Source organism: Tachyglossus aculeatus, chromosome X4 (genome assembly GCF_015852505.1).
Source record: "Tachyglossus aculeatus isolate mTacAcu1 chromosome X4, mTacAcu1.pri, whole genome shotgun sequence".
Classification (NCBI taxonomy): domain Eukaryota; kingdom Metazoa; phylum Chordata; class Mammalia; order Monotremata; family Tachyglossidae; genus Tachyglossus; species Tachyglossus aculeatus.
In genome coordinates, this window is record NC_052098.1 from 29,887,340 (window position 1) to 29,912,002 (window position 24,663).

Consider the following 24,663-nt stretch of genomic DNA (forward strand, 5'->3'; position numbering starts at 1 on the left):
ACTTTGCCTACATTTACGGTACTAAATAAAACACTGGACATTTTAGTTCATTTGAAAAAATGATCCCTGATCACTTGCTGAGTGATCTTGTTTTTAAAATAATGACTTCTTAAAAGATGTTTGCTTTCATATTTATACAAAAGCCAATATTGCCTGTCAGCAACCAAAATACTGGACTGGGACTTGTATTTCTGATTGGATGTCTTCAAGGAGATTTTTCCTTTGAATTTTAACTTTTAGTGTTGTGTCACCTCATTACTTTGATGAATTGTCTTCGGGCAGCAGGATCCATCTGTTTCATTTGAAAAGTGCAGGCAGGTGTCAAAAAAACTATTTTGCGATTAGCAATGAAAAATACAATGTAAGCTTACTATTTCCAATTGCAGTTTGATAATTATGTGATTTTAATAGTCCTTGGCTAGAGATGCTAGGAAATTGCATCTTTCACTATCCAAATGAGAAATATATGAAGAGAGAGGAACCTCAATAATCAATAATGCTGACTATTTGGTGGCAGCTAGGGACAGAATGCCACGCTCAGTGTAGATCTGTAGAAACGTCTGTGGACATAATGATATTTTAGTTCTTTTATGTGAGCTCTATTAGCTTCTAGATAGAAATATAGTTTATGGCACCTCCCTGCCTCCCATCTCTCCTCTCTCCAGACCATATTTCACTCTTCTGGCTGGATTATTTTTCAAAATAAGTTCCATCCATGTCTCCCCACTCCTCAAAAACCTCCAGTGGTTGCCCATCCATCTCTGTATCAAACAGAAAGTGTCTACCACTGGCTTTAAGGCACTCAATTAGTTCTCCCCATCCTACCTTACCTCTCCGATTTTCTACTATAACCCAAATCGCATGGCTCCACTCCTCTAATGCCAACCTATTCAATGTACCCTGATCTTGCCTGTCTGGCTGTCGACCCCTTGCCCATGTTCTCCCTCCGGTCCAGCACTCCATCCCTCTTCTTATCCAACGGACCGCCACTTTCCCTGTGTTCAAAGCCCTCCTAAAATCATATCTCCTCCAAGAGGCCTCCTTTGACTAAGCCCTCAATTCCCTACCCTGGTTGCTCTCCCTTCTGCATCACTTGTGCACTTGGTTCTGTACCCTTTAAGCATTTGATATTCACCTCACTCCACCCTCAGCCCCACAGCCCTTATGCTATTTCCCCTATCTGTAATTTAGTTTAATGTCTGCCTCTCCCTCTAGACTACAAGCTCCTTGTGGGCAGGGATCATGTCTACCAACTATTGTATTGTACTCTTTGAAGTGCTTAGTGCAGTGCTCTGCACACAGTAAGTGCTCTGATCACATTAAGTGCTCAATAAATACCATTGATTGATTGATTGATTCAGCCTTCAGTTAAGACAAGCCTAAGACCTGTGGGTCTACTCCTGGAAGTGTTGAAAACTTATGGACCTTTTTGACTTAGTCTTTTCCCTTCTGCCATCTTAATTACATAAGCCAAATAATTACACTGGACAGAGTAACTGAGCCATTTAGTGGCAAAGGATAATCACCGTACTTCTGTCTAACTCAGGACTGTGCAGAACAATTTCTGATATACTTGGAGAACAAAGGACATGGGAAAGCAAAAAAGAATCCTATTCCATTGCATTAAATCAGGAAACATGCTGAGTGAAATAACAGAATCCTTCTCAGAACTCTTCAGAATCATTATAGGACATTTTGCTGACAGTTTATCTTCTATCAGGAGTTGAAGATTAAATGATTTTTGCCTGTGATAACTTTTTTCTCTCTCTCTCTCAGTGCAATCTCTTGCATTACATAACTATATCTGATCAATTTCCTTTGCCTTTTTACTTATTAAAAGAGCTTATCTCTTTGGTTAAAGGGGAAAGGAGGAATCTGTGGCCCATGGATCCCAGATGATGGACAGATATTTACTCATACCCTATCTACTGTTGGCAAAATGATACAGAGAAACTGGACTTCTAAGGTACTGTTGTTTTTGCTCCCCTGGACTTGTAATAATTATAATGATCATTGTGGTGTTTGTTGAGTGCTCAGTAGGTGTCAACCACTGTTCTAAGCACATGTATCAGAGGTGTGCTATTTAGTGAAAAACACTGACATGCAAATAAGTCTGTACCAGCCAGTCATAGACAACAGAAGCAGCATGGCCTACTGGAAAGAGCATGGGCTGGGAAACGAGAGGACCTGCTACTAGGGTACTAATCTAAGGGCAAGGGTGATGCAGAGGGAGTGGGGTAAGAGGAAATGAGAGCTTAGGTGGGGAAGTCCTCTTGGAGATGTTCTTTTAATAAGGCTTTGACTATGGGGAGAGTGCTCATCTGTTGCATATGAAGAGGGAGGGTGCTCCAGGACAGAGGCAGGACACGAGGAGTCGATGGTGAGATAGATGAGATCAAGTTACAGTGAGTAGGTTGGTCTTGGAGGAGTGAAGTTGGCCGGCTGGGTTGTAGTAGAAAGTCAGGGATCTTGTAGGGATCTAAGGTAGGAGGTGGAAAGGTGATCCTCTTCCTCCTCCAGGAGGCCTTCCCAGACTGAGCCCCCTCCTTTCTCTCCCCCTCCTCCCCCTCCCCATCCCACCCGCCTTACCTCCTTCCCCTCCCCACAGCACCTGTATATATGTATATATGTTTGTACATATTTATTACTCTATTTATTTATTTTACTTGTACATATTTATTCTATTTATTTTATTTTGTTAATATGTTTTGTTTTGTTGTCTGTCTCCCCCTTCTAGACTGTGAGCCCGTTGTTGGGTAGGGACCATCTCTATATGTTGACAACTTGTACTTCCCAAGCGCTTAGTACAGTGCTCTGCACACAATAAGTGCTCAATAAATACGATTGAATGAATGAATGAATGAATGATTGAGTGCTTTAAAACCTATGATAAGGAGTTTTTGTTTGAAGCAGAAGTGGATGGGCAATCACACTTGTACTGCACTCTCCCAAGTGCTTAACATGGTCTGCACACAGTAAGCACTCAATAAATACCATTGATTGCGTGAGTGACTGATAGAAAAGTAGACACATTTTAACGTAACATTTCCCCTTTTAACTCAGTCTTAGATTGAGGCTGTGTTCTGGGTCTTTAAAATTCAATAACTCATGCCCGAAAAGATCAAGAAGGAATAGGTTTAAGGGATAGCTGGTGAGAATTAGGTTAAACATTAGAAAGAACATCCTCACCATAAGAGCGAGGGTTATAAAACATGGGACTATATTCCTGAGGGAGGTTATGGAACTTCCATCTCTGGAGATTTTTAACTACATGTGGTCAAAAGGAATCTTGTTGAAATGCTTTAGGTAAATTCTGCATAGACGTGGTAAAATGCCTACATAACCTATCCAGTCCCCTTAACCCTATAATGCTATGATTTTTCTGATCAGACAATCATGGTGCCAATTAATCAATCAATAGATGGCTTGATCTGGGGGTAAAAATGTCATACATCCAATAGAAAATATATAGAGGGTCAAAAGTTACCAAATATTCACATAAGAAATGGTTCTTCCACCTGAAATTGTTTACCCTATACCAAAAGAATACATTGAGCGGCCTACTATTTTGTACTTGGTTCCTTTAAAGTGAAATTCTATCTGGATACTAGTAATCTTTACATCCTGTAGGTGGAGACCTGGTCATTACTTCCTGGAAAGGCAATGAGCAACATATAAATAAGAAGGGGAAACAAGGAAGAATGAAACTAAGAGTGTGGATTCATGAAATGTAGAAAATTGCCCCCAACTCTCTATTGCTTTGCTTGTTGTTTTGTAGGTTGTTTTAGTCCACGTGGGTGTAACTTCTCTCATCGCACACATCAGGGTAGGAAAGATGCAAGTAGCTCTAGAAGCTAAAACCACTGTGTTACCGGCAGTTGGTAAGTGATCAAAAAATCCTACAAAATATCCCCGAAGGGATTTTGCCAAAAGGGATATGATAATGAGAAAGAAAGGGAGTTAAAGCTGAAGTCTGCTCTCCTCTCTTCCCTCAAATTTCAGGTTACATTGTCAAAGATTCTCTCTCTATTCCATTCTCAAGAGAGAAGATCAATGGCATTTCAGTTTCTTTATTTTATCATTAGACTGAGACCAAACAGATTCAGCAGCATTGGGACTGAAAGAATATTGTAGCCAGCTTCTCTAGAGATTGGTGTGCAGAACAGGACCCAACACCCTTCCTCTTTGCCTTCTCTTTCTCTCTCTCTCTTTCCTTACTTAGCCAGTGTGATGGCAGTGAGAAGAGTAGAAGCTAGGAAGAAGCATAATCTCTGCAATGGAGAAAAGAGGAGCATATTAACCTTCCTTCGCTCTGCCATCTCTCTCCTGGCTTCTAAAGAAACTACTCTTGCTAATTCTAGACTCTTCCTTTGGTACTTCATGGCCACTCTTTTCACATGTCCTTCAAGGAAAGTTTGGCAGCAGCTGTGGTGACTTGTATTAGGCTCCCGTTGGATGTTCTATTCATTTTCTGTGGGCCCATCTCCTTTAAGGATCTTTTTCTTGTCCTGTGTCCCACCTACCCAGGGAGCCTCATTCTAACCATAGGTGTGTTTAGCCCTACTAATGCTTGTACTGGTGTGATCTACTGGATGTAGTTAGGATAGTCTGACAGTGATACCCAGGTCTGAAAGTTAATGTTGCTTCCACTGAGGTATCATTTCATAAGGCGCTGCTTCAGTGCACTTAAATGGTACACTAGCAGTCTAAATTAGTTTAGGTCTGTATCTTCCAATGGAATAACTTGAACATGGGGAAAATTTGGTTCCTGGAGGGCCAACAATGGGTGTGGGATTGTGCAGATCCATGAACCCTAACCCTAATTCCTGTTCCTTATTGAGCACCTAAATTGGGCCAACCCAGCTAAGTCCAAAGCTGATGAAAAATTCTAACTTCGGGGAGAGGCTTTGTGGAATCTCACCCTAGAATTTTGCCTGCATTCTAGATGCTTGGGGCTCTAATTAGTGGTATGACTCTTTCAGGTTCCCCCACCCCAAGCAGCAATGCAGAAAGGCAGACCCTCACATTTAGAAATAGCAACGCGCTCAGTATATTGTTACAGTTTATCATCCCACTCAGTATTTTTCATTTGGCTCACTATTTGATGATGATGAGTAGGAGCAGAGATTCTCCAGGAAGAACTTTCAGTGAGTAGCTGCCTTTGGGAACTATAAGTGGATTTCTGCAGAGTTTTCCATGGAAGTTAAACAGAGGAAAATAAGTGTGCAGTGAACGTCTAGACCTCTACCAGATGGTTCAACCTAATCTCAGTGGAGGCCAAGATCTTTGAGCAACTGTAGCTTAAAGAGTTACCTAATAAGATGCCAAGTAGATTGCTTGAGTATAAAAAGGGTGAGCAGAATTAGAAGGAACTCATGTGTCTGGAAAAGAGCTGGTTTTTACGTACAGTATTTTTAGGAACCCGTCAAAACACCTCAGGGTTCCTAGAGGCAATTAAAAAACATGCCCTCGGCAGTGTAGAAGATTGCAGAATCTTCTCTGCATGGGTTTGCATATTTCAGAGCTACAAATTCTCTCAGCCTTGGACTTGGTTGTGTCAGCCCAATTTAGATGCTCAGTAGGGAATAGGAATTAGGGTTAGGACCATGGACCTACACAATCCCCCACACACTGTGTGGGATTTGGCTCCTGCAGGAGCCAGATTCTCCCCATGTTCAAGCTACCCCATGGGAAAACACAGCCTTAAACCAATTTAGATTGCTAGGGTACAATTTGATATACTGAAGCAGTGTGTTATGAAATGATACCTAAATAGAAAAAGCATTAACTTTCAGACTTGGGTATTATTTTGTCTAAATACATTCAATACACTTATTAGATCGAGTATAAGACTTAGTGGAGTTATACACTGCCTAAGTATCTGGAAAGTATAAAGTAGCTGTGGGACCCTTCAGTAGTTTTAGGAACTTTTCAAAATGGTACCTTAGCAGAAGTGGCCATCATTCAGTAAGTTTCTGGGAATGTCTACATGGGGCAAGTGTGTCTTTTGAAGAAAAAAATCTATTTGGAGTCTAAAGGGACCTAGAATGAGCCTAGTGCTAAAAGTGCCAATGCCAAAGTCGGCAGGATGGCCCTGGCAGACAAGGTCAACATTTTGGGAGTCATGTGCTACTTAATCCATCTCCAAGTTACCATAGGGACCTTGTCAACAGCATATCAGCCTGATTCATAGGCTTTTTCCATGCTGGTCTGTGCCCCCATCCCTGTAACCTGCCACTTCAGGACAATCCCCAGAGCCTAGGTATGAGTGAGGATTATATAGGGTCCCTGGCCCTCAAGAGGCTCATGATCTAAGAATAGAGGAGGAAAGGGGACTGGCAACAGTCACATAGGGAAAAAAATAAAGCAGTAAGATCTCCTAAATAACATAAAAAGGAGAACAGGAATGCATACAAAAAATAAAGTAATGATAAAGTAGGATACTGTGGCTAGAAGAGCAGAATTTTGGGTTTCTCGCTGCTGAGCCTAGTGGTCACAGCTACCAGTGAAGGCCACAGCTGTGGTCTTCCCAATGTTCTACATTCTGTGGCGGCGGCCTGGCTGCCACTGCTGCTACCGTTCTCACTGGGATGGAGCAAAGCAGGTAAGGAAAGAGACCCTGGGATGACACGGTGGGAGTGGGGTGGGGACACAGGTTACTGGCAAAGTGACTCAGATGCCTAGTGGATTGGTAGGCACTGCTTCTGTTCTTCTGGCCTGGATGGAGTGAGGCAGATAGGAGTTGTGACCCCTTGATCTCTTTTCCTCTCTTCTAGCTCCCTTTTCACCTGTCTCTTTTATCTTCCCTCTCACCCATATTTTCCTCCCCAGTCCCTTTGATGTTCTGCTCTGCGATGCACAGCCCCAAGTTCACCCTGACACTCAAACTGAAAAGTTGGGTACCCCTGACCTTCCTTGTCTTGTCTTATGCCTTCGAGTCATCTCTGACCCATAGCAACGCCATGGAGGCATCGCTCCCAGAATGCCCCACATTCATCTGCAATTGTTCTGGTAGTGTATCCATAGAGTTTTCTTGGTAGAAATATGGAAGTGGTTTACCATTGCCTCCCTCCACGCAGTAAACCTGAGTCTCTGCCATCGACTCTCTCCCATGCCGCTGTTGCCCAGCACAGGTGAGTTTTGACTTGTAACAGATTGCCTTCCACTTGCTAAGCACTGCCCAAGCAAGGAGTGGAGTGGCTATGCCTCTTCTTGGTTCTCCTTCCCATGGTCAAGACTGGTAGAGTACTGGAAACTTTCCAAGTGTGACCCTGAGAGGGGAACTCCGGACCCTAGCCATTGTTTATTATTCTTGTGCCCCCTTTTTTTTCAGTATGTGGGGACAATCTGTGTGAAGAAGATGAGGGATGTTCAAAATGCCCAGCAGACTGTGGGGAATGCTCCCTTACTATGGATACCCGAGTAGCAATCATCTTCCCAATCTGTTTAGTTTGTGCTGCCTTTATTTTGACGATTGTGGTAGGTTTCAAATCTAATCTTATTGGTTTTCCTTAGTTATTTGTTTTCTATCTTTATTCTTTTTGAGAGGCAGAAAGAGAGCAGGGCTGGGAGTTAAATATTCCAATTCTGTCCTTGAGAATTGGGGTATCATTTAATCTCCCCTTGCCTCAATTTCCCCATCTGTTTACTGGGAATAATAACAATAATTCCTTATCTCACAAGGTAAGTGAGATTTCATATAATGATATTTTTAAAAGAAAAAAAGAGCCTGAAGTTTTTTGGGGAAATACAACACATGCTACAAATAGAAGGCATTATTGTATTATGCATATTTTTTGCATTATTTTCACAATAAATGTCACGATTTAAGTAGCACGAAGCCTAATCAAGCTGAGCAGATTGAAAAAATTTAGAGGGATATGAAACATTGGGTCTGACCACCTCTGTTCATTCATAAGACTTTTAGGTTTGTACCTGAGCAAACTCTAAGGCAGCAAAGTCAATAGATAGGAGTTAGGATGTCCCCACTTTATAGCTGACCAGGAACAAATAACCCGAGTCATCTATGCCTCAATATCTTGGCCAGTCAAGTGACATTGATGATATTTGTTTTACCTGTTTATCTCATTGGGAGAATTTAACAATTGCCAAACATTTTGAAAGAGAATCACTTTGTAGCTCAGCCTTGGTCCTTCTTGACCCTTCAAAGCCTTTCCTGATTGACCTTTTAGGCTCTGACCTAGATAAGTGAAGTAAAGAGTTGAGGCAATTATTTAGATGATTCAGGCCTCCCAAAAGCCTCCTACTGAGGAAAAAGAAGGGTTTTAAGATTGAATTTTCCAGGCTATACCAACACAGTGTCACTTTGACAGCAAAGACCCACACATCAGTTACTGAGAGTTGCAACGCAAACAGATGGTGGAGGTGGCATATCTCCCAAGGGAATAAGATTTTTTTAAAAGCTCTGATCTTCACTACCACTTCCTTACAGTCAGATACATTTATGTCTCCTCCACACCCCATTCTAAATCGGGTGGAACTTAAATTTGCTCGGTTATTGTTTTCAATTCTGCCTTTTCCTGACCCACCTTGTGAGTCATTTCATATGGACTAGAGCTAAGGCAGCAGGGTGGTAAGGGTCAGAAATTTGGAGAAACAGGATGGAAAACAGGAATTATTTAATTCAGCACCTGGTGAAGCGGGAACATACAACATAAGCCATTTGATGGTGTTGAATAGACTGCTGCTGCCTCTTCTGCCACTTCCCCAACCTTATACAGTGACTCTTTCTCCTTTTGAAGGTGTAAAGGATGATGAGAGGATATACAGGCAGACTTAAGAGGATTGTGGGTTTAGTTGCCTTTAAAGGAGTTGAGGATATAAAGTAACTGTTAGATAAGGAGAGTGTAGTAAGACCCACCCAGAGGTTACCTGATGAGATATCGCAAGCTGAGTTAAGGTCTTGCAGGATACATGGATGAATATTTCACTAATTAGACTGTTGTTTACCTAGGTCTATCTGGCAGTTTTATTTTGGAATCTTTGTTTTTCTCATTTCATTACTACCCCTAAACTGCTGAGTATGAATTTTGTTTTGTCTTATAAATGATATTTGTTAAGTACTTTACTTTGTTCAAGGCATAGTGCTAAATTCTGGGGTAGATACAAGACAATCAGGTGAGATACAGTCCCTGTCTCTCATGGGGCTCACAGTCTTAATCCCCATTTTGTAGATGAGAAGTTAAGTGACTTGCCCAAGGTCACACAGCAGACAAGTGGCAAAGCTGGGATTAGAACCCCGGTCCTCTTCTTCCCAGGCCCATGATCTTTCCACGAGGCTATGCTGCTTCTCAATAAGTTTCAGGTGTATGCCCAGGAATACTGCCTGTGTTGTTTCTAGGCATCCTTTAGTAGGATCATGCTCTATGGTCACTAGGGCAAACCATGAAGCCTCTCAGTAGTTCTTTATAGATAGCTCATGCATCCTATGAGACTCACTTAAGAAGAGACATAGGATTCATAAACTATCTATAAAGGACCACTGAAATGAACTCCCAACACTTTTTCAAATGAATGGAAAAAGTACAGCCTCGAAGTTAGGAGACCTGGGTTCTTATCCCAGCTCCACCACCTGCCTGCTATGTGATCATGGGCAAGTTAACGTCATTTTACTCCACTTCACTTCACTCTTGGTGCCCCTGTTTCCTCATCTGTTAAATGGGGATTTGATACCTGTTCTCCCTCTCCCTTAGACTGTGATCCCTGTGTAGGTCAGGGACTGTGTCTGATCTTAATGTATTGCAGTTGCCCCACCACTTAGCACAGGACTTGGCATACAGTAAGTGCTTAACAAATGCCACAATTACAATCATTATTATTATGATGGTAAACTCTCATTTCAACAAACCCTAGATTTAAATTTGTTATTCAGAAAATATGTTATAATGAAGCTTTCATTTGGAAACACGCAACTAATAACACATTTTGAAAATATTCTTTAAAATGAAAGGATTCTGATTATGGCATTAGCATGATTTTTTTTATTAGCATAGCTTTGTTGAATACTTTATAGTGAATCAACAAGAGGCTAGAAATATGTGCCACCATTTTATCATAAGGATTTTTTTCTTAGAACAGTGCTTTGCACATAGTAAGCATTTAATAAATGCCATTATTATTATTATTATTATTATTATTAAGTTTAACAATTATAAAAGCATACCTTGAGTGCCAATAATGCCCTATATGTTGATACTGACTCAATAAATTTTACAACTAAAAATGTCCAAATAATTGGTTTTAAAATCATGTCCTTTTTTAGTGGTTTCAATATCAGAAGAAAAAGATGTTTTGGGATGAAAGTTGGATTATAGACTTCACCTGCATCAAACAAGGTTCGTAATAGTTTAAGCAACTATTGGTATCATTGTATACTCAAGATCCCCCTAAAATATATATCCAAACATTGGTATATGTGCATATTATGGTAATATCATAATGTATAATTCAAATCATCTGTCATATGTGAAATACACATAGAGTGAAAACTTGTTATCTGATATCTTCAGAGTGTGGTTGATGACAGATATCAAATATGTTGGGTAGTTCAGTCAGGATTGCCTAGAATAATAACACAAAGGGTTCAAGAAAAATCGGCGGAGGATAATCAATCTATCAGTGGTATTTATTGAGCACTTATTATGTGCAGAGCACTGTACGTGGGAGAGTACAAGACAACAGAGTTAACAGACTCATTCCCTACCCGTAATGAGCTTACAGTCTAGAAGTGGAGAAAGACATCAATTATAAATAAATAAATAATTTATAATATAGAAACATAAGTGCTGTGAAGATGCCCAAAGGTCACAGATCCAAGTTCAAGATAAGAGAAGATTATTTATGGGACAAATCGAAATAATCTGTAGCTGAAGTTAACTGATCAAATGTGATGCTACTTACTGACTGTGAGTATGGATGTGGCCTCTAAGACAATACTTTCCATATCATGTGCATGTAAAGCTTGCCCTCTGTCACATTTGCTACTTGGAGGGGCTGGAGCCATTTTCTTTCTCCCACTTTGTGTTGCCCCCTTCTAGAAACCTTTCTTCAGAGTTACCCCATTTCCAAATTCGCTGTTTAGCACTCAATTGCTTCCATGAAAACACAGTGTTAAGTGAAAGAACAATGAATTAAGTATAGTTTCACCAAGGAAATAATGTAAAGTGCATTTGTGGGCTCTCAAGATCAAAAAGGTTGACCTAAACATTTTTAAACAGTGTTAAAATCACAATAAATATAGCTACATAACCAGATAACAATGTGAATATTAATATTCAATTTTTATGTGTTTATATGTAAATACTACATTTTCAAAGCATTAGCTTTCAGATTCTATTCAGTAAAAACACACCAGGTGTTAGCATACTAGAGATGTGTTATTAGACTGTAAACTTTAGATTGTAAGTGCCATGCGGGCAGAGAGCATGTCTATCAACTCCATTCATTCAATCACATTTATTGAGCACTTACTGTACTAAGCACTTGGGAGAGTACAGTACAACAATAAGCAGACACATTCCCTACCCACAATGATCTTACAGTCCAAAAGTTTAGTACAGTTCTCTGCAGGCGGTAAGTGCTCAATGAATATCATTGAGTAATTGATTTACTGCTAAATAATCACAGCTGTTGAAATGGGCTTTAATCTCTCTTAAATCTGTCAAAATACTTCAACAGTTGAGGGGGTGGAGAAGGGAAGTGCTTGAGCCAAAGTTCACTTCATGAGTGCTGCAAAACTAGGGCATTTTCTTGACATGAGAGAGCACTGAAAGAAATAAGAACAGTAAGATTTAACAAGGCTATCACAGAAGGGTGCTTAAAACAAGAGTATTAGAATGGAGTTTCCCTGTATTCCAGGCCAGTCTTGTCTTCTACTGCTATCTCTCTATTGCCCCTGGCTATAAGGCTTTGCATCTTTGTGAATTTAAAATGTTTCATGAAGCAAATGACAAAGTCACAGATAAGGGGTCTGGTATGCTGTATTTGCTTAATTTTGCATTGACGGTGTACCACACATGGTCCCTGGACAAAATGACATTAATTCAGCTTGCTGAAGGCTACAGGAGAGACAGAATAACGGAAGAGTTCTGCCTTCTATATGTAAATTCAGATGAGAAATCCAGGTGCTTACTAGAGACAAAGATGAGTGAACAATGATGTTTTGTCAGACTTCTAACTTTGAAAAAGGACCCTGCTGGAGGTTAAATCTTCAACAGGAAGAAATGGGGACAGAAAACTTGCTCTGAATGCTGATAATTGTCAAAATAGATGAGCTCGTTGGGCATCACTATAATCTTTCTGTTGTAATTTCTCAATGTTGCTTCATGAATGCTCAGTACAGTATAGCAGTGGCTCTCCAGGTCATTCCATTTTATCAAAATTTTCCTCCTGGCCATATCATTAGTAGCCCAGACCCAATGAAGCTTTGAATACCATCATTCATTAGTCCATCTCAGCATTGTACCTCAGCTTTCACTTCTAGCAAAAGGTCTTTATAAAGTGCAGCCCTCTTGACTATTATGGTTTAAGCCTTTCAGATCTAACTCCATCCATTTAAGCATCCAACACTTCTCATGGCCAAAGCCTCTCAGAGTCCGAGAACTGGGACACTACCCTCATTACAGCCCAATGGAAACCTCTCTAGAACGGACTCAGACCCAGGCCCAGTGGACTCTGGGAAACTCCATCACCCTAAGACCCCGAAGATTGCTGTTATATTCTTTCAACTTACCAGTAGCTGTTCAAAATGGCATGTTCAAAATGGCTCCTTTCAAAGCTTGGGACTCTACCCAGTGCTATTGCATACTATTAATAATTAGAAGAAAGAAACCTAGTTAACACTGAAATACTTCGACTAACCAACAACTAATTTGGAATAAAATAAATTATAGAGCAATTTAGTACCAAGGAGTAGGGGCCGCTAGAAAAAGTCAGTGAGTCTAATTCTCCCACTTGGAAAAAAAATGTAGCTCTCCTTATAGGAAGCACTTATGGTACCTCAAGAAGCACACCGTTTGACAGGTTCGTACCGTTTGAGTCCAGTTCTTCTGAGTGAGGAAAAAAATGGGAAAGGAGAATTGGGCTCCTCTCCTTCCCCTGACTCTCATTCTCGCAAATGATGCTTGCCATTTGAAGTGATAGCATCCATTCCTTGTGTTCACTCAGGGATGCACCTAGGACAGGGGAGACGGTCCCAAAGTATACTGATGGTGCAGATGGGAGAAGTCGCTTGTATCAGTCACTGTGGCTATCTGTGGGCATTTCCTCTGCATATGTGATTTTAACAGTTTTCCCATCTACAGCAGCTTGTGCTACCAAATGTAAAAATGCCTCCTGGGAGGTGAGGAAGCAGAATTCAATGACTGCTCCCTTCCCTCTGCTTCCCTCCCATGGGTGAAGAGGGTCAAAAGCCTATTTGATTCATTCATTTAATCGTATTTATTGAGTGCTTACTGTGTGCAGAGCACTGTACTAAGCTCTCGGAAAATACAATTCGGCAATAGATAGAGACAATTCCTACCCAACAACGGGCTCACAGTCCGGATCATTGAGAACCATTGTGTATTGCATTGCTTCAGTCGGGTAAATGGTACCTTAAATGCCTGAGCTATCACAGCTTCTCAAGTGTCCATCTAAGTAAGCAACTTGGGTGCCAGGAGTCTCACTGCGTGTGGCTGTCTGTGAGTGTGGGGGTAAAGAGGCATTATGTTCAAAACCTCACTTTTTTTTAACCATTTTGCCCCACTTACAAAGGAACATTGTGTCCATGAGGGAATGGATCCACCAGAGTTGCCAGATTTAAAATTTTCAATTCATATTCAATTCATATACGTTTGCATTCAAATTCCTTATAGCTACTCAAAAAACAAAATACTCCCAAATTACTGTATTTTGGCTATATGTATTATGGATGCATGTCAGGGACTCAACTTTCATCCAAATTCATGGAAAATCATGGGCCTGGCAACATTGGTCAGGTCCCTTGTCTCCTTTAATGACCTGGGGACTGATGGAGACCCACTGCCTCAATGGGTAAGAAGCCAATTCTGAGCAATCATCAAATAGAAGTTGGGATTTTACTCCTTAATTAAGAGGTTTCTTTTCTGTTCCTTGCCATAAAGCATCTCTGGGCACTAGATCCAATATTATTCAAAATGTTGGTTATGGCTTAGATTGCCCAAGGATAAATAAGTAGTTTTATTCCTTCCTGCAAAAGTTATCGCTGAGAAGGTCAAATCAAATTCTGCATAGGAAACAAGCATAAGACTTCATGCCACTAATGAAGCCCAAATGCTGTCAGGTCTTTAAGGATATATTGCATGTTCCCAAGCACTTAGTAGAATGCTCTACATACAATAGGCACTCAATAAATGCTCTTGATGTTGTTGATAATGATGATGATGATCATGACGATCATGGACTGTGATAAGATTGTCAGCCAGGCTATCAAATGACTGAAACTGATTCATTTTTTTCACTAAAAATTGCTAGGATCATTCCCTCCTCCCATTCCCCCAAACCTACAGTGGGACAAAGTGAATCTGGTAAAATAAAAGGGCTCTGAAAGTAGCACACTGGCCTCCATCTCCTTTAAGTAACGCTCTCTCAGCAAGGTAATAGAGCATCAATGTAAAGTGAGTTTGAACTTCAAAATCCAAGCTAGAGAATGTGCAGTATCTGCTGGTTTTGGTCCCACAGCATGCTGGAATTTTTTTAGAAGTCATGAAATTCTGCTTGGGGAAGGGGGGACTTCAACCTCACATTTCCAGTGCTTAGAACAGTGCTTGGCACATAGTAAGTGCTTGATAAATGCCATTATTATTATTTCCCAGTCCATCCCTCATTGTCACAGTCAGTGAAAGGGAAGAGGAAGGCATGCTCTCTTGGAATGATGTCCCGATGTTCCATTTTTCAAAAAAACAAAACAAAACCCAAAACCCTATGGCAATGAGGTCTGCCTAATTAGAACCAATGAAGAACCAATTACAGCTCAAGGCCCACTGCTTTTAAGAAGTTTTCCCTGATGAATTTAATTTATTCTCCAACTTTCCAGGCCAATCAGTGACCCATTCCTGTCATTTCAACCAGTTTTTATAATTAGTATACTCATTTCAATGCATTGATTACGTCTGTCTTGCCTGATTTATTAGATTATCTTGCTCACTGAGGAGAAGGACCATTTCCCTTCTTTAACATGACTCTTAAGAGGCTATGTCCCATAAGGGTGCTCAATAAACTCTTGCTGTTGGACTGACTGGTTCACAGGCCCTCTGCAACAACTGCAGCATGCCACTGACCTTGAGCCGCTTGTCATCTCTAGGATGGGAGCCCAGGTCTCCCTGTGCAAGCTCGGGCCTGAGTTCTAATCCCGGCTCTGCCACTTGCCTGCTGTGTGACATTGGACAAGTCTCTTAACCTCTCTGGGCTTCAGTTTCCTATCTGTCAAATGGGGTTTCAATACCTGTTCTCCCCATTAACTGTGAACCCCATATGGAGTAGGGACTGTATCTGAACCTGATTATCTTTTATCTACCCCTCAATGCTTGGCACATAGTAAGTGCTTAACAGATTATTATTAATAATAGCAATAATAATAATAAGACTAATCATAATAAATTCAAAGCCAGAAAAATGAGGAGGTCATGCACATGTTCAGAGCAGCTTCTGACTTTGGATATTGTAGGGTTGAGCACTTTCATCTAAGGTGATGCACTAGTTGCAATTTAAAACATCTGTCTACCCAATGGCCTCTAAGGGATTCACAGGTCATGATGCTCAGTAAAAACTATAAAACAAGGGAGCAGAAGAGAAGAGCACCAGGGCTAGAAGATTCATTCAAATGGGGGAAAGTTCAGTGGCTGTGTTTCCCTACATTTCCTTTGAAGTTTGCCATTATGCGACAGAGGCTCCTTGGGTTCGTCATAAAGCATCTGGTCCACCACCTTGATGTCATCTGTTCTCCTCTTGGTACCAGCCTAGTGCAGCGGAGGGGTAATCAGCTAGGCTCGGCTCAACCGTTGTGGAGTGGCTATGCTCCAAACCTAGCTCCCCCTAAGCACTCCTAATTGGAATGCACTTGGCAAGAGGCAATAGAGAATCACTGATATTTTCAAAGTGCAGCTTTGTACAGGTTGATGACTACTAAATAGCAGCTTGCAATACTGGAATTTTTTTTTACTTTGCAGGAAAGTCTACAGCAGTCAGATGAAAGATATTTGTAGTTCTAGGAGCTAAATTCTTACTCTTTCCTAATTGTAGAGTAGTTCAGCTGAGTTCTTTCTCTGCAGATCATGCAGAACTCCAGAGTAATGGCAATTTGCTCTGCTGGTATGCTTAGGCACCACAAGGACTTCCAGGAAGACTTGTAAGATAAGCAGGGGAGTATAAAGGAGAGCTTCTCCTTTTTTGCTGTTGTTTTGGTGTGAAAGTCCTCTTAAAAGATGGGCATAGCAGTTTACGCTCTCAGAGATGGGAAAGCCTTGAATCATAGATTCTATGGAAAGTAAGACAGGGAAGAAGATGCATAACCTGGGCCTATTGGCCGGACTTGCCTCTGGAGGGAGATAATTTGGATGTTAGATTCTGAATTAAGCCTTTTGCTTAACATCTTTGGACTCTAATGCAAGGGATCCCAGAACTTCTTTGATAGCATCTCTCCGATCCCCTTTTGGCCAATTTCCTCCCTTGAAGCATTTTAGTTTGCTATCGAAATTAAGTAACTCCATTGTTTTATTTCCTTTGTTTAGATACCACACTGCAGACTGCAATGGGAAGTGCCATTAGTGTGCACAGAGCAGTCAGCGCCTCCAATGCCAGCTGCATTTCCACAATCAGCTCCTGCACGGCTGCTCTCAACACTTCTAGACAACAGTACTTCACTCAGACGGGGATATAGTAGGCATTCACTAATTCATTCAATCGTATTTATTGAGCGCTTACTGTGCTTGAATAGCTGTTGAATATGTTCCCACTCTGGGAGTGGGAATGCTTTCAATTTGTGTCACATCACCAGAAGACACAGAGTAAGAGTACTTTGACTCACTTCAAACCAGAATCCACCTCAGCGTTTTCCTGGTTAGAAGTTAGTGATCTTCTCCAGGCTAGAGAAAACAAATGTGTATGGAACCCAGTGAAACATCCTTTGGCAGAAAGAGAGTCCGAGGCCCCTTGTTTCTTTAAAACAGATTTTCTTTTCAGCCTCATCTTCAGTGAGAACTTCCAAGGCTGGTTTCTGTTCTCCTGTGGACGTATCAGAGGCTCCCCGTTTATTTGAGGTCCGAAAAGTCAGCTTTTTTCCTTGGTGAGAGTGCATTTTCAGGCTTGACCTGGAGCCTGCCTGTTTGATATCCCCCACTAAGATTCTAATTCTTTCCTTTCTACTTTTACTGCTGATTTGCTTACTGATCTTACCTAATCTTATTTGCTACCAAGCTGGGGGAAGAGCAGTATTTTTTCTCTCAATTTCTCTTCCCTTTGGTGCAGTTATTTCATTCAGTTCCCTCTATTGTAGTCAGCAGTAACTGAGGCACTCTTTATAAAGGTTGTAAACAAAGGCACTTTGGAGTCCTCTGTGGAGCATTATCAATTGGATGAAGCCTTTGCTTATTTTTCCAAGTTTCCCAACGTGGCAGTGGAGGAAGAACTGGTTGGTGGAAAGGCCTGGACATTCAAACATCAGCCAGGTGGACCGGCTTTCCCTGGGAGGACTCTGAGGCAGCAGAACTAGGGTCTGTGCCTCCAAAGCCATCCACTTCCCTGACAAGAGCTATCCCTGCAGGTGTTAGTTGTTGCCTGAAGCTTGTTTCTCCCCATGCAGTTTCAATTCCAAAATGGCTATTTCCAAGAATAATACCCATTCCAAAAAAATACCTTGTGCAAATTCAACCAAAGAGATTTTTTTTCATCTTTCCTGATCAGTGCTTGGAATAGCTGATAACTGAGATATTTGTTTATTCTGAAAAGATCATTCTTGGCCAACCCCCACCTCCCCAGCAAAAAATGCTTTTGCCTTTTTCTGCCATTCCTCAAGGAAGTCTACAGTATTTAAGAGGATGGACGATGGAGTCAAATCCATTTTCTGTTAAAATTACCAGTTTGTAGTCCTCCCTTTTTCATCTGAACATGCTAGATTCCATTTTTGGAAGATAAACTTAATCCTAGGGAAATGTATCGACTTGTTTTGCTTTTATTAACTTCAAGCCATTGCATTCACTGTTCAATACTGCCAGAAAAGATGAAGGCAAGGAGTGAAAATACAGTTAACTAGGATTAGCTCCCTTCATGGTCAAATTGGTTCAGATTAGAACCATGAGGCGAATTCTCCTGGTAGGGTGCTTTACCTTAGCTTCCTTAAAATCCTGAATAAATAATCAGAAGACCTCTCTAAGGTGTTAAGGGGTGTATAACAAGGGAGAAGAGGAAGGAGAGATTGAGAGACCGGAAGGGCATCTGGTCCAGCATAAGGATTGAACCTGAAAAGAACTGGGAGCCACGGACCGAATTTCATGTTAGTGTGAATTCCCTAGTGACTCTATTTCACTCCTTGCTCCTCTTTATTCTTCTTACTGCCTTACCCCTTCTTGAATTCAGTCCTTGAGATGAATATCCCCAACTCCCCACTCCTCCTCTTCTTTTATTTGCCTCTGAAGGAGTAATCTATCAGATAGGGCTGATTTTCCAATTCTGTTACAGGGAATACAATGTAGTCACTACCTCCTGACAAGTATTTTCCTACTCAAAACTTTTCAGCTATAGGGACTGGGAGTCAGAGGACTTGTATTCCACTCCCAGCTCTGCCACATGCCTGCTGTGTGACCCTGGGCAAGTCACTTTACTTCTCTGGTCCTCATTTTCCTCATCTGTGAAATAGGAGATTCAATACCTGTTCTCCCTCTTACTTAGATTGCTAGCCCCATGTGAGACAGGGATGTGTCCAACCTGATTCATTCGTATTCACCCTAGGGCTAAGTACAGTGGTGGACACAAACTAAATGCTTAACAAATTTACCACAATTTTTACAAATGCACAGTCTGGTCTTTCCCGGAGTGGGTGGCCCAGACATCTGCTAGGTCAAACTGATTTTGTGGTTGGAGTACAGCACGTACAATCATAATCACTGAGCTTTTAGTAAAAAAAAAATGGTGCCAAATAAATACAGTTTAGATGCCTTGTAAACACATTTTAAGTGTTTTTTTTTCTTTTTGCAGTGATGGTAGAACTGTGGCCATTAAGAAAATAATGAAGAAAACATTTGCCCTCTCCAAAGGTATACGTAGTGAAGTAAAACAAGTGAGGTAGGGAAACATGCTGATAGTTTTTTTTTTGTTTGGTTTTTTTTCAAGAATTCCTTCCATTAAAAAATCTGTAATGCAGGGTAATTATATGATCTGGTTGTCAGGTGCACTTGATGTAGACTGTAGCTCCAATTTTGAAATGGATTTTCAAATTTTGATCTTTTAAAACTTTCAAAATGGAATTACTTTCAAAGGAAACAAACCGTATTTGGGAACATCTCCTTTCCAAAAGAATCCCTATTCATAAGAGCTGTTCTACATGGTTGGCAGAGGTAATGGTTACCACAGGGTTTACCTGGTCTTCGTGTGGAGGTATTTAAAATAAATGCTGGATGCCAGAGTAAGAGTGGGGGATAGAATAAGAAGTTCCATCCTAAAATAGATGGGAAGATCAATAACTTTTTGGTCTACCATCTGCCACCCATGGATCCCCTTAAAGAACTGATTTTGTCTGTGGTGGTGAGAAGGGTTAAGAGGGCAGTGGCAAAGCAATTGTATGTAAGTGGAAGAGAATTGACCCTGCAGCCCAACCTCCTCCTGCACTTTCTCTTCCATTGCCACCAACAGAAGGTGGTCACCGGTGGTTTCTTTGGATGAGAAGCAGTGGCAGCTGGGTGAGTGCTTATGGGGTATAGGTAAGTGTATTTGTCTTGCGAAGCAGCATGGCCTAGTGGCAAGAGCATAGGCTTCAGGGTCAAAGGAAGTGGGTTCTAATCCTGGCTCTGCCTCTTATCTGCTGTGTGACCTTGTGCAAGTCACTTAGGTTCTCTGTGCCTCAGTTACCTCATCTGTAAAATGGGGATTAAGATTGAGCCCCATGTGGGACAGGGACTGTATCCAACCTGATTACCTCATATCTACCCCACTGCTTAGAACAGTGCTTGGCATATAGCAAGCACTTAACAAATACCGTAATTATTACTATTGTGTGTCCATATATACGTGTGTGTGTGTATATCTGTTACCCCTGTCCCTCAGCTCTCTCACTGTCTCTTTTCTTCTCTCTGTCTTCCTCTCCTGATGTTTGGCCTGCTGCCTGTAGGTTCCATCCCCTGGAAGCCTGTCCCATTCCACTCTGAGCTCTTTATGGGACAGGAGGAGAGTTAAAAAATACAGTCCTGTTGTAGCTCATGTAGAGCTAGGCACATCTCTGGTTCATTCATTCAAAAGGGTTCCAAGAGGAGAAGCTGTAGGGTTTCTTTTCATAGCCATTCAAGTCAAGCAGATAGCTTAATGGAGTTTGGCTTCAGGGCTGCTTTAGATACTTGATCATCTTGAGATGGGAAAGAAAGGTTGCTGTCCATGATGGCTGCCCCGACTCACATGGCACTGCATGCATTAGGCCAGGCATACAGCACAATATAATGATATTTATACACAATGAGAAGCAGTGTGGCTCAGTGGAAAGGGCATGGGCTTGGGAGTCATAGGTCATGGGTTCAAATCCCAACTCTGCCGCTTGTCAGCTGTGTGACTTTGGGCAAGTCACTTAACTTCTCTGTGCCTCAGTTACCTCATCTGTAAAATGGGGATTAAGATTGTGAGCCCACATGGAACAACTTGATCACCTTGTATCCTCCCCAGTGCTTAGAACAGTGCTTTGCACATAGTAAATGCTTAAGAAATATCAAAATTATTATTATTATTATTATTACTGCAGTCCACCCAAATCTAGAGACCTTTTTTTTTTGGTGGTGGGGGTGGGTAGTAGGGGGGAACACCTGGCCCCGACCTCTGGATCCAGAGCCATTGCATTCCCCTCCCAGGTCCCTGTTACACAAACACCAGTTCTGAGTTGGGCAGAGGGAGGCTGGGAGCTTTCTATTTTCCAAGTGCAGCTGCCCCACAACCGCCCCCTCTGATGGCATGCCCTGAAGCCACTGCCTCTCTCGCTTTCCATCTGAAGCCGGCCCTGCTCTGCCTATGCCAACTCCTCCAGCTCCAGCCTAGGAAAATGGAGCTGGATTAAAAGGTGCCAGAATTGCTGTCCCACCATGCTTTAGCAGGCAATTGTCCTGGGTTTATTCCAATTAATCCTTTTCTAAAGTTTTATTTGAGTGGCATTTGGAAAGGGAGGCGTTCTATTTTTAAATATGTATTCCCAGTTCTTGAGGAGTGCTACGGGATAAAAAAAAAAGAAAAGATCAAAGTCCATATTTTTTTCATTCAGCAGAGAAGCAATCCACTGACAAATCTATTTTATTTATCCCCTTCCTGGACTCAGTCTCAAATGCCATGTTTACTTCTAGGCATTTTCAGGTTTCATTAATGACAATTGAATTTATGTATCTTCTTTGATCCAATATCATAACTACTACATTAAAAAAATCCCAAAGATTCTCACTCATCACTGGCCAGTTAACATCCCTGAGTATTGGAGATTTCACAATAAATAACCTATGTTTGTAATGCCATTAGCGGTGCTACACAAAAGCAGCTCTTCATCTTTCCTTTAAAGCCAGGGGAATTCAGAAATACCTGGCTTTTTGTGAAGATAAACAGCAACAGGGAACTGGGGGCAGTTAACTGATAAATTGATAAATCTGTCCAAGCTAGGGGACAAGAATAACCTCCAAAATTAAAGGATCCTACACTTGTTAGTAGTGAAGTCAAACATTCTCATGCTAGAAAAGAAAGCTGATCTCCAAAGAGAAATTACACAGAAAATGCCCTGGCAGAACATCAAAAGCTATTGTTATAAAACAGGACTTTAATTCTAGTTCTGTAATGCTTAAGTTTTGTTTGTTTTTTTTTTTTTGTGTGTGTGTGTGTAAAGCTTGAACTTGACACAGTTGCAGTCTAGGATAGAGAGAGACTATTCCAGAACTTCATTACCAGAAACTCTAGATCCATGTAATCTGAAAGAGAACATTTCTGGGATACATTTTGGGAAATGTAGCATTAATAAATTAGATCAGGGGCTTTGACTCAGATGGAAAAGAATGAGATGAAATTTGATGTTTTGTTAATTCAATGACAAAACCCAATTTTGATGATAAACTTGTTATTTACATGCCTTAAAATATGGTGGGTGCTGTATGAAGTACATGGAAATCTTCAGTCAAATTTAATATATGAGAGACAACTAAAAAGTGGGTGAAAACTGCATTTCCCACCACCCCCGTAGTCAGATAAAACAAAGAGAAAAAATTATCTGATATAGAACATTTTGGAAAAAAATGAGATTTATTTCACTGATGTTGAGATTTTCTTCTTTTCCACACAACCCCAGCATTGCTTTCTCTTCAGTTGTTTCTAACCTTAATAACATGAAATGCTGCTTGCATAGCAATCTCTTCACAAACTCCTAAAGACAAAAAAAAGACTTATTGCTTATCTTGCTATTTACAATGCCTGAGTATGACCAGCCCTTCAGCCACAACATTTGAATTTTAGGATGAACCAGAATAATAACCTTGGGGTGATAAGACTACTACTACTAATATTAATAACAATAACAGCTACTTTCATCGTTAACTTGTTCCAACTCACTTGTAGGCCTGAATCAACATTGCTTTGATATTGGCTGAGTATACAAGCACATTTTTACCATATCCTTTAATCTTTGTAATTACTTTCCTTTAAGTGGTCAGAAAAATTAAGGATTGTTGTTTGCTTGGGTTTTTTCTTTGTTTTTTTTTTTTAATAGAAAACTTAGAATTTGAGTAGGGCATTATTTCTATCTGCTTCTTTATGATTTTTCACAGAGAACTTGATCATCCAAACCTCTGCAAATTCATTGGAGGGTGTATCGAAGTGCCAAATATTGCCATTGTGACTGAATATTGTCCAAAGGGAAGCCTGAATGATGTTTTGCTCAATGAGGATATTCCTCTCAACTGGGGCTTTCGGTAAGAGACAAATTTTGTAAATGATCAGCCATATAGCCATCAGGCCAGATCACTGTCCTACATCCCCCTGCTCATTACCCAGTTGTGAGGCCTGGTGGAAAGAGCACAGGACCTGGGTTCAAGTTCTGGCTCCTCTGCTAGCCTGCTCTGTGACCTTGGGCAAGTCACTTCACTGCTCTGGGCTTCAAATTCCTCAGTTGTCAAAGGGGGCTAAGATTGATTGGGAGGCCTATGTGAGGCAAAGACTGTGTCTAATCTCATAACTTTATTTTGACCGCAGGGCTTAGTGCGTAGTAAGAGCTTAATGAATGCCGTTATGCTTATTATTCCAAGTAGGTTAATTAACCAGGGCTTAGTTTGTCCTAGGTTTGCCAGGACTAAGGCCCAGGACATGATGGCAAAACACCGGAACCATTTCCAGAGCTCTACACCTTGAGAAAGAATCCTGGCACTTTTTATCCCTAGTGAGTAGAGGGGAGGGCTAGAGCCTGTCAAGAACCTGAGAGCTACGTGTGAGTGATGTTGGCCAGAAGAAGCAGAACCTGCTTCCGAAACCTCTCTCCTTCTCTCCGCCCCTTCCTCCATGCCTCACTCTCAGACCTTTTATGAGAAAACGGATTAATCAGAGGAAACGATAACAGCTCCCCAGAACTTCTCATAGTACTGATTAAGCACTGGTTATGACAGAAAATGTGTGGTTTAAAATTGTCATGCAATATTTTCTCTTTGGAAAAGTAAGTCAATCATATTTATTTAGTGATTATTGTGTGCAATAGTAGCACTGTACTGTACTGCTTGGGAGAGTACAATTTAACAAACTGTCTCAGGTTCTCACAGTAGATGTGCACAGTTGTCCTGTAAAAAATGGAACTGCACAGGTCTCCTTGAGGTGCTTATTCTTCATCATCATTTCTTCCTTTGGTTTTTCAAGTTATTGCTCTGTCCAATTGCTTCCTAGGGTCAAGATCAGGGCAAAAAAGGAAAAAACAAAAAATTAAAAAGAAAAAATTTCTTCCTCAGATTAGACATAAGGAGTTTTGTTCATGCTGTTGAAGAGTACAGGATTTGGAAGTTGTCAGCTCAACATTTTATCTTGGAATCCTAATAATATTGGTCTCAAAGCCTGCCTTCAGATGTGTGTATAACACCCTGGGTCATTCTGTCTTTCAGGTTTTCTTTTGCTACAGACATTGCCCAAGGAATGGCTTATCTCCATCAGCACAAAATGTACCATGGACGGCTAAAATCTAATAACTGTGTGATAGATGATCGCTGGGTTTGTAAAATTTCAGGTAAAGGAAAAAAAAGAAGATTCTGTACCTCTTCTTTCATCTTTGAAAATAATTTTTCAGCCAAGGATCATAGAGTACCTCATCTCTCAACACTTACACACAAGGGAGGCTGATATAATTATCCTCATTCTACAGGTCAGAAGACTGGCCCGGGTTGTTGTGCGGGGTTAGCTTTGAAAAAAAAATTGTGGTAATAGTAATATGGT

General features: G+C 41.0%; 1 protein-coding gene across 1 annotated transcript in view; it reads left to right on the forward strand.

Moving 5' to 3' along the window:
- LOC119947870 (atrial natriuretic peptide receptor 1-like) overlaps positions 1-24,663 on the forward strand; it is an 80,832-nt gene that overhangs the window by 21,236 nt on the left and 34,933 nt on the right. The window contains exons 6-13 of the mRNA XM_038769523.1: positions 1,862-1,966; positions 3,779-3,881; positions 7,334-7,479; positions 10,283-10,355; positions 16,767-16,914; positions 19,228-19,314; positions 23,022-23,165; positions 24,336-24,457. Of these exons, the coding sequence (XP_038625451.1) occupies positions 1,862-1,966; positions 3,779-3,881; positions 7,334-7,479; positions 10,283-10,355; positions 16,767-16,914; positions 19,228-19,314; positions 23,022-23,165; positions 24,336-24,457 (928 nt within the window). The remainder of the gene's footprint in view (positions 1-1,861; positions 1,967-3,778; positions 3,882-7,333; positions 7,480-10,282; positions 10,356-16,766; positions 16,915-19,227; positions 19,315-23,021; positions 23,166-24,335; positions 24,458-24,663) is intronic.